This window comes from Spermophilus citellus, assembly GCF_964194105.1.
Source record: "Spermophilus citellus genome assembly, chromosome: 4".
Lineage (NCBI taxonomy): Eukaryota > Metazoa > Chordata > Mammalia > Rodentia > Sciuridae > Spermophilus > Spermophilus citellus.
This window is the reverse complement of record NC_138185.1, coordinates 98940467-98956196: the sequence shown is the minus strand read 5'-3', so window position 1 is coordinate 98956196 and position 15730 is coordinate 98940467. Positions and strand designations below refer to the sequence as shown.

The window sequence follows — 15730 nt, the reverse complement described above, 5'->3', positions numbered from 1 at the left end:
CTTTTTAGATAACCTCACATCTCATTCATCTCAGTGGGGGCATCTGTTGATTGTCTTTTCCCATCCAAGTTGTGATTTTCTTGGTTTCTGATTTGACAGGTGATTTTTCTTATTGTATCCTGGCTATTTTTTTTCTCGATTATTTGAGGCTATTCTGAGTCCGAATATTTAAATATTTTATTTCATCAGACAGTCACCCTATTTAAATCTAGCATACAGGTTATGGACTCCTTCTGTGGTCTGTGGTTCAAATGATGGTTTGATTTTCAGGGACCTTTCGGTGATGTGTTGGTTTGTTTGATTTATCAAGTGCTCCTTGAGAGGCAGAAGGGATTTCTTCAGATGAGATTTCACAGGTGTAGAAGGCAGTCTTAGGTCTGCCTGAGGAAAGAGATTTTGATGGCTGGTTGTTGGTTGTAACAGAATCCTCCTTGCTAAGGGGTCCTCAAAACCCTTCCTGAGCCACACACTCTGGCAAGATACACCCACAGTGCTTCACATCTGCCCTTGACAGTACATGACAGAGTCAGGGTGCCTCAAACTGGGCGTCAAAGAAGTCTAAGACTCCAAATATGTGTTGTGGTTGGATTCTCTTCCATTTCTGTTCACTGGCCAGGCATCTCTCAGGGAGAGGAGTACTCCTTGCCGTTTTGTTGACGAGCTCCTGTTGACCTTCCTTGTTGGGAAGGCAGGCACCATCACCGGGTGCTGTTTCACCCAGGGGAGGTACAAGCCATCCTAGCTGCCTTTGCTTGCTCAGTCGCAGGCTGGTTGGGAAATTCTGGTTTGGGGGATGAAAGAAATCCTGCATTTGTACTCTTCACCCTGTCCTGGGGTTCCAAACCAGAACTTGGTCTCCTCTTGCCCCTTTCAGAATTCTCTGCCTCTTACTGCTTCCAGAGTTGATGGATGTGTTTGGCAGGGAGATGAGGAGAGAAAAGGATCTGTGCTGTTTGATCTGGATTAGAGCTCCCCTGAAATTGTCCGTGAGCTTGTTTTTCCTCTCTGTCATCTTGTTTATAGTTTATTTGTTATAAAGAGGATCACTGGATGTAATTTAAAAATATTCATTATTGATTAATTGTTTGATTTTATTATTTTTTTAGATATACGACAACAGTGGAATGCATTACATTCCTTATTACACATATAGAGCACAATTTTTCATATCTCTGTATATAAAGTATGTTTACGTCAATTTATGCCATTATACATGTACTTTTTTTGCATTACAATTCTTAATACACATATATACCACCATTTTTCATATCTCTGTCTGTATATAAGGTATGTTGACACCCAATTCAAATATTCATACATGAACTTTGTATAATGATGTCCATCACATTCTACCATCCTTGCTAATCCCCTTCCCCCTCCCTTTACCTCCCACCCCTCTTCCCTATCTAAAATTAATCTAATCCTCCCATGCTCTCCCTCCCTACCCCACTATGAGTCATCCCCCCTTATATCAGAGAAAACATTAGGCATTTGTTTTTTGGGGATTGGCTGACTTCACTTAACATTATCTTCTCCAATGCCATCCATTTACCTGCAAATGCCATGATTTTGTTCTTTTTTAATGCTGAGTAATATCCCATTGTGTATAAATGTCACATTTTTTTTATCCATTCATCCACTGAAGGACATCTAGGTTGGCTCCACAGTTTAGCTATTGTGAAAATATTCATTCTTATGCTTTATATACTGAATTTCTTTGCTATTTCTTCTTCCTATTGACTGATGTAGGATACTGTTAAGATTTCTTTGCATCTCATTATCTTGAAGTTATAGACAATATTTGTATCTCTTAGTTCTTAGCTTCAAAACTAACATAAACATTTTTATACCAATCTTTAACCAGAAGTCCTAAGAATAAGACAAGCATTGCCAGTTGTCTTAAGGTTCTGCTGGAGATTAAGTAGATTTATTGGCTTTCAGCAGGCTTTTGGTTTGAGAACTCTGAGTGAGCCACTGCTTCCTTTTTTGCCCTGTGATATTGAGAAGTTAGCCCTCAAGTGCCACTTCAATCTTTTGGGGAACAATTTTGAACAGCATACGTCCTTCTGTTCTGCCACAAGCACCATTCATTTTCTTAGCATCTTTGGCAAGAGCAAATAGCATTTGGTGTTTTTGACAGCAGCATATTGTCCTTGTTCCACTTGGGACAAAATCCAGAGCCTCAACTATGATTATAAGCCACGAATGCACTGGCTGCAGCTTCTACTTACTCCTGTTTCCCACCACATATTCCCTGGCTCACCAGCCCTCAGACACAGTCCTTCTTGCTCAGTGCATTTGTACTTGTCACTTCTACCTGGGATGCTCTTCCCCAGCATGCTGGCAGCTGTTCACACCTACAAGTGTCTGCTCAGATATCCACAGTCAGGGAGGCCTCCCCTGGACCTGTAGAAGGACCTCTGTTATCTCTCGCTAGCTCATTATTGGCTTTCTTTTTCTTCCTACAGATTAATGTTTATTCTGCATTGTAACAATGCTGTAGTACAGGTGTGTGTGTGTGTGTGTGTGTGTGTGCGCGTGCACATATATATATGCAAGTATCTAAATTGTGTCTGTTTTGTTTGTTTCCCTTCACCAGAATATAAACTTGAAGAAATTAGCAAACATGTCTCTCTTGCCACTGTTCAATCCCCAGTACTCCTAACCATGCCTGCCACGTAGTGAACGCCCAATAAAATATTTGCCAAACAAATAATGGGATGAGTGAGACTGAGTAGTGTGGGATGGAGGCTTGCTACGATTACATATTTATAAAATGTGTATGTTTATAAAGCAAACTGTGTGTCCAGAGGTAGAACCGTCATTCATAATAATTTTCACAGGTTCTATGTAGAGTGGGTCTCAGGTGGATTCATGGAAGAAGGCTTCTTGTGAGGATATTTTTTGTCAGAATCTTGAACCGAGAATAAAGAGAAAAAATAATTTTGCTATCTCTTGGCAGTGCTAGAAAGCTTTGGAAATTTCTGGTTCTTCTCTAAGTGCTGGATTCTGTGCGCAGGCAGATCCATGCTTTCTGTTCATTGCCTCCCTTGTGTGTCTGGGAAGTTTGGAAAGGTTTCCTCTGGGTCTGGATTTATTTGTGTCTCTGTCAGTGGGACATCTTTGGCTGTGCCCAGGCTCTGTCATTGAAAGCAATAATAAGTGCTAATAATAGGAAGGATAAAGGCTCTAATTTGAGGTTTGCATGTAATAATTTCATGTTAATACTTCATAACTCATGCCAAATTCCAAGCCAGTCTCTGCTGCAGCCTTCCAACTTCTCCTTGGCTATCTATTATTTTTCTTGCATATAATTTAGTTTTTGGTAAAGTTACTGTTACTCACAAACCCTAGGGATTGTAACATAAAAGTCCTAGAGCTTTTTATGTCATCAACTGCCTTGAGAGAGGATAAGATCAACCAAGAAATTACATAATGTGAGTGCGTAGAAGAATGTTCATTCATTGTAAAGGTTGCCCACAAGAGGCAGGCAGCAACCACCAATAGGTTCAGTCTACAAGTTCAAAACACAAGTGCTCATTCGTCTTGCTTTTGAGGGGGGGGGGGAAGACAAATAGAGAGAAACCACCTTTGATAGTTTGCATATTACATGACTCCAAAGGCCCCTGTGTTGAGGTGAACTCAGCCTTCCACTTGGCACTACTGAGAGGTGGTGAAACCTGAGAGAGACGGGGACTAGGGGGAGGGAGTTAGGCCTTTGGGGGAATCCCCTTGAGAGGAATTGTGGGACCCTGGTCTCTTCATGTTTCTCCTTAGAGTCTTGGCCATGACGGGAAAGAAATTTCCTCTGTCATATGCTCACAGAAATGGGTACTGCTTTATCTGAGGCCCAAAGGCAAAGGGGTAAACTGAACATGGACTGAAACCTCTGAAACTGTTGAAACAGGAACCCCTCCCTGCAACTGGGAAGGATTTCCTTCTGTTGAGAAAGGAAGTTAAAAGACTATCATCCTCCAGACTCACAGGTGCCAAAGAAGCTGGGGAGTGGAGATGGTCCCCTGGTCTCTTCATGTTTCTCCTTAGAGTCTTGGCCATGACGGGAAAGAAATTTCCTCTGTCATATGCTCACAGAAATGGGTACTGCTTTATCTGAGGCCCAAAGGCAAAGGGGTAAACTGAACATGGACTGAAACCTCTGAAACTGTTGAAACAGGAACCCCTCCCTGCAACTGGGAAGGATTTCCTTCTGTTGAGAAAGGAAGTTAAAAGACTATCATCCTCCAGACTCACAGGTGCCAAAGAAGCTGGGGAGTGGAGATGGTCCCCTGGTCTCTTCATGTTTCTCCTTAGAGTCTTGGCCATGACGGGAAAGAAATTTCCTCTGTCATATGCTCACAGAAATGGGTACTGCTTTATCTGAGGCCCAAAGGCAAAGGGGTAAACTGAACATGGACTGAAACCTCTGAAACTGTTGAAACAGGAACCCCTCCCTGCAACTGGGAAGGATTTCCTTCTGTTGAGAAAGGAAGTTAAAAGACTATCATCCTCCAGACTCACAGGTGCCAAAGAAGCTGGGGAGTGGAGATGGTCCCCTGCTGCCTGTGCCGCTGGATCTGCATAGGCACAGGTTCCTGCCTTTTGTTTCACTTCACTGCTTCTTCTCCACTGCCTCTTTTTACTTTATAAAGCTCTTTAGAGATATTCAAGATGGAACTTTTGAACCAATTAAATTTCTTTTATCTTCCTCCAAAGCTCTCTTTGAATGAAACCTATTTCCTACCAATTCTCAGGAGCAGCCAGTGTTGGAGCCTGGCTTCTTTTTTTCTGGGTAGTATCAGAACCACTCCATAACACTGTGACCCATAACAAAACTTCCTGCTTTATAAGTTGATCATCTTAGGCATTTTGTTATAGTAACAGAATACTGAGTAATATACCACATCCATAAAAATAAACAAATAAAAACACAGAGACGAAACAAAGAAAAACATCTATTTTTAGGGGGAAAAATATTAATCAGTTTTAATTTATCCTCATGTTTTTCTTTCATGGAATATAAAAATAGATAAGATTTGTTTTTAAATTATAGATGACTCTAAGTGAATACCTGATTCCAGTGTGAAGGAGCAACATAATAAGAGGTTTATTTTTAGAAATTGAGAATGGTCACCTAGCTTTTCTGTCAGGCACATGAGCATAGGGGACATTTAACTGTTGCTTTCTCTGTTATCTGAGTCTCTGAGAGACTCAGTGAGTCCCTAGTGAGTCAACTGGAAAGACATTTGCATAATCCTGGGGAAAATAAACACACGGGCACGTTGATTTTTAAATGTTTGCATCAAAGATGACTTACAATGAGCTCTTTATTAATTTTGATAGTCTGTTTCTAACCTTGCTGTGACATTCTCCAAAAATAGTGGTATAATTCAAATTTACTTAAAATAATTCCAATTATAATGTATTCAAAGTGTTTATGAAAAATAGCTGAATGGATCAGCTGTTAAACATGTAACAACTCCTCATATATTTTAAAGATTTTTTTTAAAAATGAGATTTTGTTGTTGTTTTTACTCAGGTCAGATTTTGATGGAGATAGTTTTCAAATAAGATAGGACATCATGAGAGGAAAAATCAATAACAAGATGTTGATTTCAGAGGATCTGATAAAAGGAACTCCAAACTAACTTATGATTTCTCTTTCACTTCTTGAATTTCAGCATATTTGTGCCTGTATACTAATACACCTGATGGTCTTGAAGAGTTTTTTATTATTATTATTATTATTATTATTATTAGTTTTTCAAAACATTACATAGTTCTTGAAATATCATATTTCACACATTTGATTCAAATGGGTTATGAACTCCCATTTTTACCCCGTATACAGATTGCAGAATCACATCGGTTACACATCCACTGATTTACATATTGCCATCCTAGTGACTGTTGTATTCTGCTGCCTTTCCTATCCTCTACTATCCCCCCTCCCCTCCCCTCCCCTCCCCTCCCCTCTTCTCTCTCTACCCCATCTACTGTAATTCATTTCTCTCCCTTGTTTTTTTCCCCCTTTCCCCTCACTTCCTCTTATATGTAATTTTGTATAACAATGAGAGTCTCCTTCCATTTCCATGCAATTTCCCTTCTCTCTCCCTTTCCCTCCCACCTCTCGTCCCTGTTTAATGTTAATCTTCTTCTCATGCTCTTCCCCCCAGCTCTGTTCTTAGTTGCTCTCCTTACATCAAAGAAGACATTTGGCATTTGTTTTTTAGGGATTGGCTAGCTTCACTTAGCATAATCTGCTCTAATGCCATCCATTTCCCTGCAAGTTCTATGATTTTGTCATTTTTTAGTGCAGAGTAATACTCCATTAGTCTTGAAGAGTTTTAACAGTTTACTTTCAACTTCTGTCAGCAGTCACACTGACTGGTGTCATATTCCAGAGATGCTCTGAGACTCATGTTGACCTCTATCATCCTGTAGAGAGGTCTCAGTGCCCTCATCCAGCTCCCTATGTGATGGTAAGGGTGTAGAAATTCACTGGAGAGGATGTACTACAGGATACATCGATTGTATTTGTCTCTAAATCTAGAAATTGGCTGCAGAAGAAGAGTATTTTAACCAGATTTCAGAATAAAAAAAGAATATTTAGTTTCAATTCTGCTATGGAGATAAAAACCTAGTGAGTCCATTCTTCCCTCTGATTACAACTGAAACTCTAGACACAATAGAAAATAGCTACACATGGACTTTGAAAAATAAAATCATGTGGATTGTATGGACCCGGAGAAGGGATCCTCTTGGGGTGATTGTCCTGTTTTATTCTCTCCTGGATCTGCCCCTGAGCAAGCCTTCACCGTGTACTGGTACAGTGGCATAGATGGTCAGCACTCCAAAGCAATACCATCTTCCCACCCAGAGGAACCAGGGAAAGTAGCACCTGTGGGCTGGAAAGCTTGGGGGAATCCCTGAAGAGAGATCCAGAGAATCGCCTGCATTCTGTGTATGAATTTGTACAGATCCGAAGTCTAATTTTTAAACACTGCTTGAGTGGGACACGTGTACACCAGTTCTGAAACAGGCCTGGAGGACTGACTGAAGCTAGACTTGTCACAGATTTCTGAGTAACTTGAGGATGGTGTATGTGCTAAACAGGCGTAAACCAAGATGGCAGGGCTGCGAGAATACAGCTAAACTTTGAACTATCTTCAAGAATCTCTTGCAGACTTCTGAAATATGACTGTGTGGGTATCACAGAAGATTTGAATTTGAACTGAATCAAAGCTTTTTGGATGTAGCAAAAGCTAGCATAGAAGGATGCTTTTAGATGAAATACAATAGAAAATAAGAAAGACCTAAAATCAGCTGCCTAATGTCCTACTTTAAGAAGATGGAATTAAAAAACAAGCTAAGTAAAACTAAAATAAATAGAACAATGAATAAAAAAAGGATTAGAATCAACAAAGTAGGAAAAAACCAATATATAACAAACAAACAAACAAAAATCTACCTGGAAAGCATTTTCCTTCCTCTCCCCTCCCTCCCTCCCTCCCTTCCTTCCTTCAATTGAACTCAGGGCCCATCACATGCTGTACCACTGAGCTATATCCCTAGCCTAAGAAATTGATTCTTTGAAAGAAATAAGAGAACACATACCATGAATTTCATCAAGAAAAATGGGGTTATCAACCCAGATCCTATAGACATTAAAGGAATAATAAGAATTTTATTAATAGATTCATACCAACAAGTTTAAAAACCTACATGAAATGGAACACGTTCTTGAAAAATGAAATTTGCCCAAATTAACTCAAGTTGCAATAGAGAATCTGAATAGGACTATGAAAAAAAAAAAAAAAACAACAACAACAACACAGAATTAATACTTTAAAATATTTCCACAAGGAAAAGTCCAGGCACAAATGGCTCCAATGTTGATTTCGCTCAAACATTCAGTAATAATACAAATCCCATAAAACTCAGGAAATAATAGAAAGGGAACACTTCCCTACTCATTTTGTAAGTCATTTGTATTTCCCTGGACAAAGTCATTATGTGAAAAAAAAATTAAGTGCTTGGGCTGTGGCTCAGTGGTAGAGCACTCACTTAGCAAGTGTGAGGCACTGGGTTTGATCTCCAGCACTACATAAATAATCAAAATAAAGGTATTGTGTCCATCTATAACTTAAAAATGTTAAAAAAAAAGAAAACTCAGACCAATACCCCTCATGGACATAAAATTCAAAATTCCTTTACAAGATATTCATCAAAACCAAGAAAGGCTTATTCTAGGAATAAAATGTTGATTTACTTTTCAAAATAAAATTTTCATACTAACAAAATACAGGAAAAAATGATCATTTCAGTAGATGGAGAGAGAGCATTTGACAGTATTCAAATTCATGATAAAAATTTTCTGTGAACTATGAGCCCTTAAATTGATGAAAGACATTTTTGAAAATCATAGAGCTAACTTCATACTTACTGTGAGAACCTTAATAGTTTTTTTTTTTTCTGAGACTGGGACATCTACTTTCAACATTTCCATTCAGTGCTCAATTTGAAGAGGGCATAGTTATTGTAATACAGCAATACAAAGAAATAGAGGGCAGAAAGGTGGAAATGGAAGAAGTTAAACTCCTCCTATTTGCAGACTGTATGATTGTAAATGTAAAAAATCCCAGGTAATCTACAAGAAACTCAGCACTATCGAAACTAATATATAAACTTAGAAATCGGAAAGTACAATTTTTTTAGTATCCAAAAATCAATATATTCTCATATACTAGCAGCACATAAATTGGAAAATACTTAAACAGTTGTATTTATAGTGATACCCAAAGCATTAAAAACCTAGGAATAAATGTAACAAAATCCATATTTCAAAAAATGTGTTGTGAAATTTCTGAAAAAAATTTTTTAAAAAGCTGTGAATCAATGGAGTTACATATTTTGTCCATAGATCAGACTCAATATTTTGTTCGGTGGCAATTCTTCCCATATTGACTTATAGATTCTAATGCAATCCAAATCCAAATTGCAGAGGCTTTTCTGCAGAGAATAACAAGCTAATTACACAATTTACATAGAAATTCAAAGGACTGAGAATAACAAAAACAATTTTTCAAAAGAAGAATAACATTGGAACACTCACCTAATTTCATTAATTACTATAAAGCTATAGTAATGAAGACAAGTGTGGCTCTGGCAAAAGATAGATAAATGGAGCAAAATAATGCAGAAATGGATCCTGAATACATGATGCACTTTGATTTTAATAAAAGTGCCAGAGTGTCTCATTTGGGAAAGAAATATTTTTTCAATAAATGGTGTTTAATCAACTGGATAGGTGCATAAAAACAACAAAAAAATGCTAGAATTCAGTTTTCATTTTTGAATTTTTATTCCTTTACCTGTTGGTTACTGTAGTTCCATGTTTTGTTTTATCGTGTCCTCTTTCTTTCGGTCTTTGTCTTTGTCCATCCCTCTCTGGTTGGTTTGGCAGTCTTGTTTTCCGCTAGCCAGTTTCTCCTGGGTATACAGATTTTGTTAGTCTCACAAAACTCTGACTTGTTCGATTGTTTTCCATTTTGTTATATTCTGTTCTTAACAATCATTACTTTTTTGTCTTTTCTTTTTTAGGTTCAATTTGTTGTTCTTAACTTCTGAAGAGAGGTGCTTAGCGATCTGATTTTCATGCTTTATATTTTTCAGTATGCATGTCTAAAATTATAAATTTCCTTTTAGCATAACTTTAGCCCTATCTTTCAAGTTTTCATATGCATTTTGATTATATTTGCATTTTATTCATTCAAATTATTTTTAATTTCCATTGTGATCTCTTGAGTTATTTTTTTCTTAATTAGCTAGTTTTCCAAAAATAATTGTGAATTTGTCTACTTGTAGTTCTATTCATTTGTCCTTGACATACTTCAAGGCTGTTATTAGGCACATATAAATTTAGAACTGTTCACTCTTTAGGAAGAATGAGGAGTTAAACATTTTTATTTATTAAAATTTACATGGGACTTATTTTTTTTCTTCTGCATACTTATTTTTTAGGTCTTTGGAAAATTGTATGTATTTGTCATATAGAGATGAAGGACTTCATCCTTAACTTATAAGGGCCAATGTTGATTATATTTGCATTTTATTCATTCAAATTATTTTAAATTTCCATTGTGATTTCTTGAGTTATTTTTTCTTAATTAGCTAGTTGCTTGATTGCTACTTTTATACTCTTGCCCTTAGTTTTTTTTTAATTAAAAAAAGTTAAAAGCAGACAAGACTATACAGTTTATTTATTTATTTTTTTGGGTGGTATTAGGGCCTCATGGATGCTAGGCAAGTGATTTACCACTGAGCTACATCCCAAGCCCTAGCCCTCAGTTTCTTTAAACAACATGATTATTCTATGTCCTGAGTCTGTGAATTCTCATTCTTGCAGTTTTGAGGTCTAAGTCTGTTTTGGTGTTTCTACTCTCATTCGTGTTGCTTGTCTTATGTCTTTGGTGAACTTAGACTGTATCTTATTACTTGATCTTAATCTGTGGGACTCCTGAAGGTTTACATTTGGATGCTTTCTTCTAGAAACTGCTTGTATCTGCTTCTGCTGGATGCCAGGGCATAATTCTAGTCTGTTTCAAAGATTTCAGCTCAATGTGAGAATTCTTGTTTTAGTTTACAACCTCATTGTTGCTCACACCTTCTCTGAGTTCCAGGAGATTCTATTCCTCCTTGCCATCCAAATTTTTCAGCTCCTGGACAGCTGCAAACAACATTTTCTTGGGGAGACAGCTTATGTGGAAAATCCTTATGTTTTCTTGCTGATCCAGCAATGTGCTAGAAATTTGTTTGGCTGCAGAAGAAACCTAGATCTCCTAGTCCATCATTTTGAAAGGGTAACAATGATGTATGGTATTGACTTACTTCTGTAGGACAAAGATGTCATATCATTGCTGGGTCAGCACAGAAGAATAAATGAGGTGTCATAGTGTGATTTATATTACATAATTATCTTTTCACTGCTATATGTCAATTGATGGAGACAAGTGATATGTATAATCCTCAAGTATACATAAACTTTAATTTGAAGTATAAAATATATATTATTTATCTTTAAGCTGGATAGAAGGTACTACATACTTTTTTCATTGGGACTTTGTTAAAGAATACATAGTACTTGTATTTTCCTCATATTTTGACTTTTTAAAAAATTAAGAGGTCAAATAACTGAGTTATTAAGTGAAATGTTCAAGTATTTTGAATATATTATTTTTATCTTTTATGCCCATCATAGACCATGATATTTGGCATGAATTTGTGACATTAAACATATAAACATATAGCTGTCTACATGCACATATCCAGATGTGAACATAATACTGTGGGGTGTGTATATACACATATAACCATCTCTATATGGTATTTTGCAGAAAATTTGAATCTGGGTCACACCTTTGATTTTCCTTCAGTTGATGGTATATTACAAAATAAAAGGAATTATTTTTTTAATTAAAATTTTTGTTTAGTAAAATCTAGATGATGATAAGTTGGTGGTTCTTATTGGTTGATTTTATCTCCCAAGGGGCATTTTTGGTTGTCACACTGGTAATGGCAGAGGTGATCCTGTCATCTAGTATGCAGAGACCAGAAATGGTGCTCCACATCTTATAATGGGAAGGTCAGCCCCACAGCAAAGATTGACCCGGCTTCCAATGTTGGCAGTGTCGAAAATGAGAAACTTCTGGCTGAGACCAAGGTGGCAGCCATAGCAGACGGGCTCCCCAGACACTTCCAGTTTCTTTCTTCTAATCTTCTTTCTTACTTTCCCTGAATATGATTTTCTGCATCAGTCTGGTATTGCAAAAACCATTACATGCTTCAGTTAAGTGGACCTTCCCTTTTATGTTTTCTTTTTCAACATTTAACTGTGCTGTTTAACTTAAAAAAAAATTGAAAATGCAACTTTCTTGAAAAACCTTCTCTATGGAGTGGCATTTCATTATGTACAATCCAACCGTGCCCTTACACACAGATCTTAAAATTTAAAAATCGCCTTCTATCCAAATTTAAATTTCATGTGGTCATTAACCCAAATCAGAGAGGAATTCCTGCCTCTGCTTTTGTGTTTTATCTTTCCTCTGTGAATCTTCAGTATGCATATATGATAGTAAATTATTTATAGATGGTGTATTTGAGTCTGATCTTTTATAAGAAATGAGAATCTGGCCCTACCTTATGCTTCCTTTATTTTAATTTGAAAGACATTTTTAAAAACTCTGGGTGTCTTCTCACTTTTTTAAATTTATTTTTTATTTATTTAATTTTTAAATTATTTTTATTTGTTTTAGTTAGTTATACATGACAATAGAATGCATTTATGCACTTTGACATATCATACATAGATGGAATATAATTTCTCAGTTTTCTGAGTGTACATGTTGTAGAATCATATTGGTCAAGCAGTCACATATATTCATAAAGTAATAATGTCTGTTTCATTCTACTATCTTTCCTATCCCCACCTCCCCTCTCCTCTCCTCCCTTCAATTCCCTCTACCTAATCTAAGGTAACGCTATTCTTCCCTAGTGCCCCCTGTCTTATTGTGAATTAGCATCCACATATTAGAGAAAACATTCAATCTTTAGTTTTTTGGGGATTGGCTTACTTCACTTAGCATGATATTCTCCAACTCCATCCATTTACTGGCAAATGCCATAATTTCTCTCTTCTTTAAAACTGAGTAATATTCCATTGAGTATACATGCCACATTTTCTTTATGCGTTCATCTATTGAAGGATACCTAGGTTGGTTCCACAGTTTAGGTATTATAAATTGAGCTGCTATAAACATTGATGTGGCTGTATTACTGTAGTATGCTGTTTTTAAGTCCTTTGGGTATAAACCAAGGAGTGAGATAGCTGGGTCAAGTGGTGGTTCTATTCCAAGTTTTCTGAGGAATCTCCATACTGCTTTCCAGAGTGGTTGCATCAATTTGCACTCCCACCAGCCATGTATGAGTGTGCCTTTTCCCTCACATCCTCACCAACATTTATTGTTGCCTGTATTCTTGATGATTGCCATTCTGACAGGAGTGAGATGAAATCTTAGAGTAGTTTTAATTTGCATTTTTCTAATTGCTAAAGACATTGGACACTTTTTCTTATATTTGTTGATCAATTGTATTTCTTCTTCTGTGAAGTGTCTGTTCAGTTTCTTAGTCCAGTTATTGATTGGGTTATTTTTTTTTTGGTATAAAGTTTTTTGAATTCTTTATATATCCTAGAGATTAATGCTTTATTGGAGGTGCATGAGGTAAAGATTTTCTCCCAGTCTGTAGGCTCTCTCCTCACATTATTGCTTGTTTCCTTTATTGAGAAGAAGCTTTTTAATTTGAATCCATCCCATTTATTGATTCTTGATTTTCTTTCTTGTGCTTTAGGAGTCTTCTTTTTTTTATTGGTTGTTCAAAACATTACAAAGCTCTTGACATATCATATTTCATACATTAGATTCAAGTGGGTTATGAACTCCCATTTTTACCCCAAATACAGATTGCAGAATCACATCGGTTACACATCCACATTTTTACATGATGCCATATTAGTGACTGTTGTATTCTGCTGCCTTTCCTATCCTCTATTATCCCCCCTCCCTCCCCTCCCCTCCCGTCTTCTCTCTCTACCCCATTTACTGTAATTCATTTCTCTCCTTGTTTTTTTTCCCTATTCCCCTAACAACCTCTTATATGTAATTTTGTATAACAATGAGGGTCTCCTTCCATTTCCATGCAATTTCCCTTTTCTCTCCCTTTCCTTCCCACCTCATGTCTCTGTTTAATGTTAGTCTTTTCCTCCTGCTCTTCCTCCCTGCTCTGTTCTTAGTTGCTCTCATTATATCAAAGAAGACATTTGGCATTTGTTTTCTAGGGATTGGCTAGCTTCACTTAGCATAATCTGTTCTAATGCCATCCATTTCCCTGCAAATGCCATGATTTTGTCATTTTTTAGTGCTGCGTAATACTCCATTGTGTATCAATGCCACATTTTTTTTATCCAGTCATCTATTGAAGGGCATCTAGGTTGGTTCCACAGTCTTGCTATTGTGAATTGTGCTGCTATGAACATCGATGTGGCAGTATCCCTGTAGTACACTCTTTTAAGGTCTTTAGGGAATAGTCCGAGAAGGGCAATAGCCGGGTCAAATGGTGGTTTCATTCCCAGCTTTCCCAGGAATCTCCATACTGCTTTCCAAATTGGCCACACCAATTTGCAGTCCCACCAGCAATGTACAAGAGTACCCTTTTCCCCACATCCTCGCTAGCACTTGTTGTTGTTTGACTTCATAATGGCTGCCAATCTTACTGGAGTGAGATGGTATCTTAGGGTGGTTTTGATTTGCATTTCTAGGAGTCTTCTTAAGGAAGTCATATCCTAGGCTTACATTGTGAAGATTAGGATCTATGTTTTTTTTTTTTTGTTAGTCTCTGTTCTAGGGCCCAAATCTTTGACACATATTGAGTTAAGTTTTGTGCATGATGAAAGAGTTTTAATTTCATTTTTCTACATATGGATTTCCAGTTTTGCCAGCACCATTTGTTGAATAGGCTATCTTTTCTCTAGTGAATGGTTTTGGCACCTTTTTCTAGTATGATATAACCATATTTATGTGGATTTCTCTCTATTTCCTCTATTCTGTACCATTGGTCTACAAGTCTATTTTGGTGCCAACACTATGCCATTTTTGTTACTGTAGCTCTGTATAGATTATAGTTTAAGATCTGGTCTTATGATGCTTCCTGCTTTCCTTTTCTTGCTAAGGATTGCTTTAGCTATTCTGGGTCTCTTATTTTTCCAAATAAATTTCATTATTGCTTTTTCTATTTTTATGGAGAGTATAATTGGTATTTTAATAGGAATTGCATTAAATCTGTATAATGCTTTTGGTAGTTTGCCATTTTTGACAATATTAATTCTGCCTATGCAGGAGCATGGGAGATCTTTCCATCTTCTGAGGTTTTCTTCAATTTCTTTCTTTATTGTTCTGTAGTTTTCATTGTAGAGGTCTTTCACCTCTTTTGTTAGATTGATTCCCAGGTATTTATTTTTATTTTCTTGAGGTTATTGTGAATGGGGTAGTTTTCCTAATTTCTCTTGCAGTCGATTCATCGCTGATGTATAGGAATGTGTTTGATTTATGGGTATTGATTTTATATTCTGCTACTTTGCTGAATTCATTTATTATTTCTAAAAGTTTTCTGGTGGAACTTTTTGGATCTTCTAGATATAGAATCATGTCTTTTCACTTTTAAACTGATTCTCACCACACATTCTTTCTTCTAGGCATTGGCTCATCTCCACTTAATAGAATATGTCGGAGAACAGACTGCTTTGCTAATAAAGGTACATTAAATGCTGCAGTAGAATGTGCTCCAATCCCTGTTCTTTGATTTTGTAAAAAGAAAAAAAAATCTGGTAAGAATAGGTCACATTAATTATGTAAAAAGCACAGCAGGGAAACTATTTTATCCTGGGTAGCCTAGAGATGAAGGGAGATTATTTTTTTCCCCAAAGAATATATAATTACAGATGCCTGCTATTTTGCTTTTAGTCTTTAGTTAAAACCTGTCGAGAAGGAGAGCCAGTGAACAATCAGTGGATGCTGCAGAGGTCCCCGTCCCAGGTCCCTGCTGGTGAGACCAGTGTGTGGAACCATCAAATTGTGGTGAGGAGGGGACTTCACTCTGCCCATTCCTCCCACGGGGTTAG

At 37.0% G+C, this 15730-nt stretch overlaps 1 protein-coding gene across 1 annotated transcript in view; it reads left to right on the top strand.

Annotated features, from left to right (window-relative positions):
* Nucleotides 1-15730, top strand: part of OCA2 (OCA2 melanosomal transmembrane protein) — a gene marked incomplete at its 3' end in the record, with an annotated part of 367555 nt that overhangs the window by 237425 nt on the left and 114400 nt on the right. Inside the window, exon 20 of the mRNA XM_081289957.1 lies at nucleotides 15305-15364. Within this exon, the coding sequence (XP_081146083.1) occupies nucleotides 15305-15364 (60 nt within the window). The remainder of the gene's footprint in view (nucleotides 1-15304; nucleotides 15365-15730) is intronic.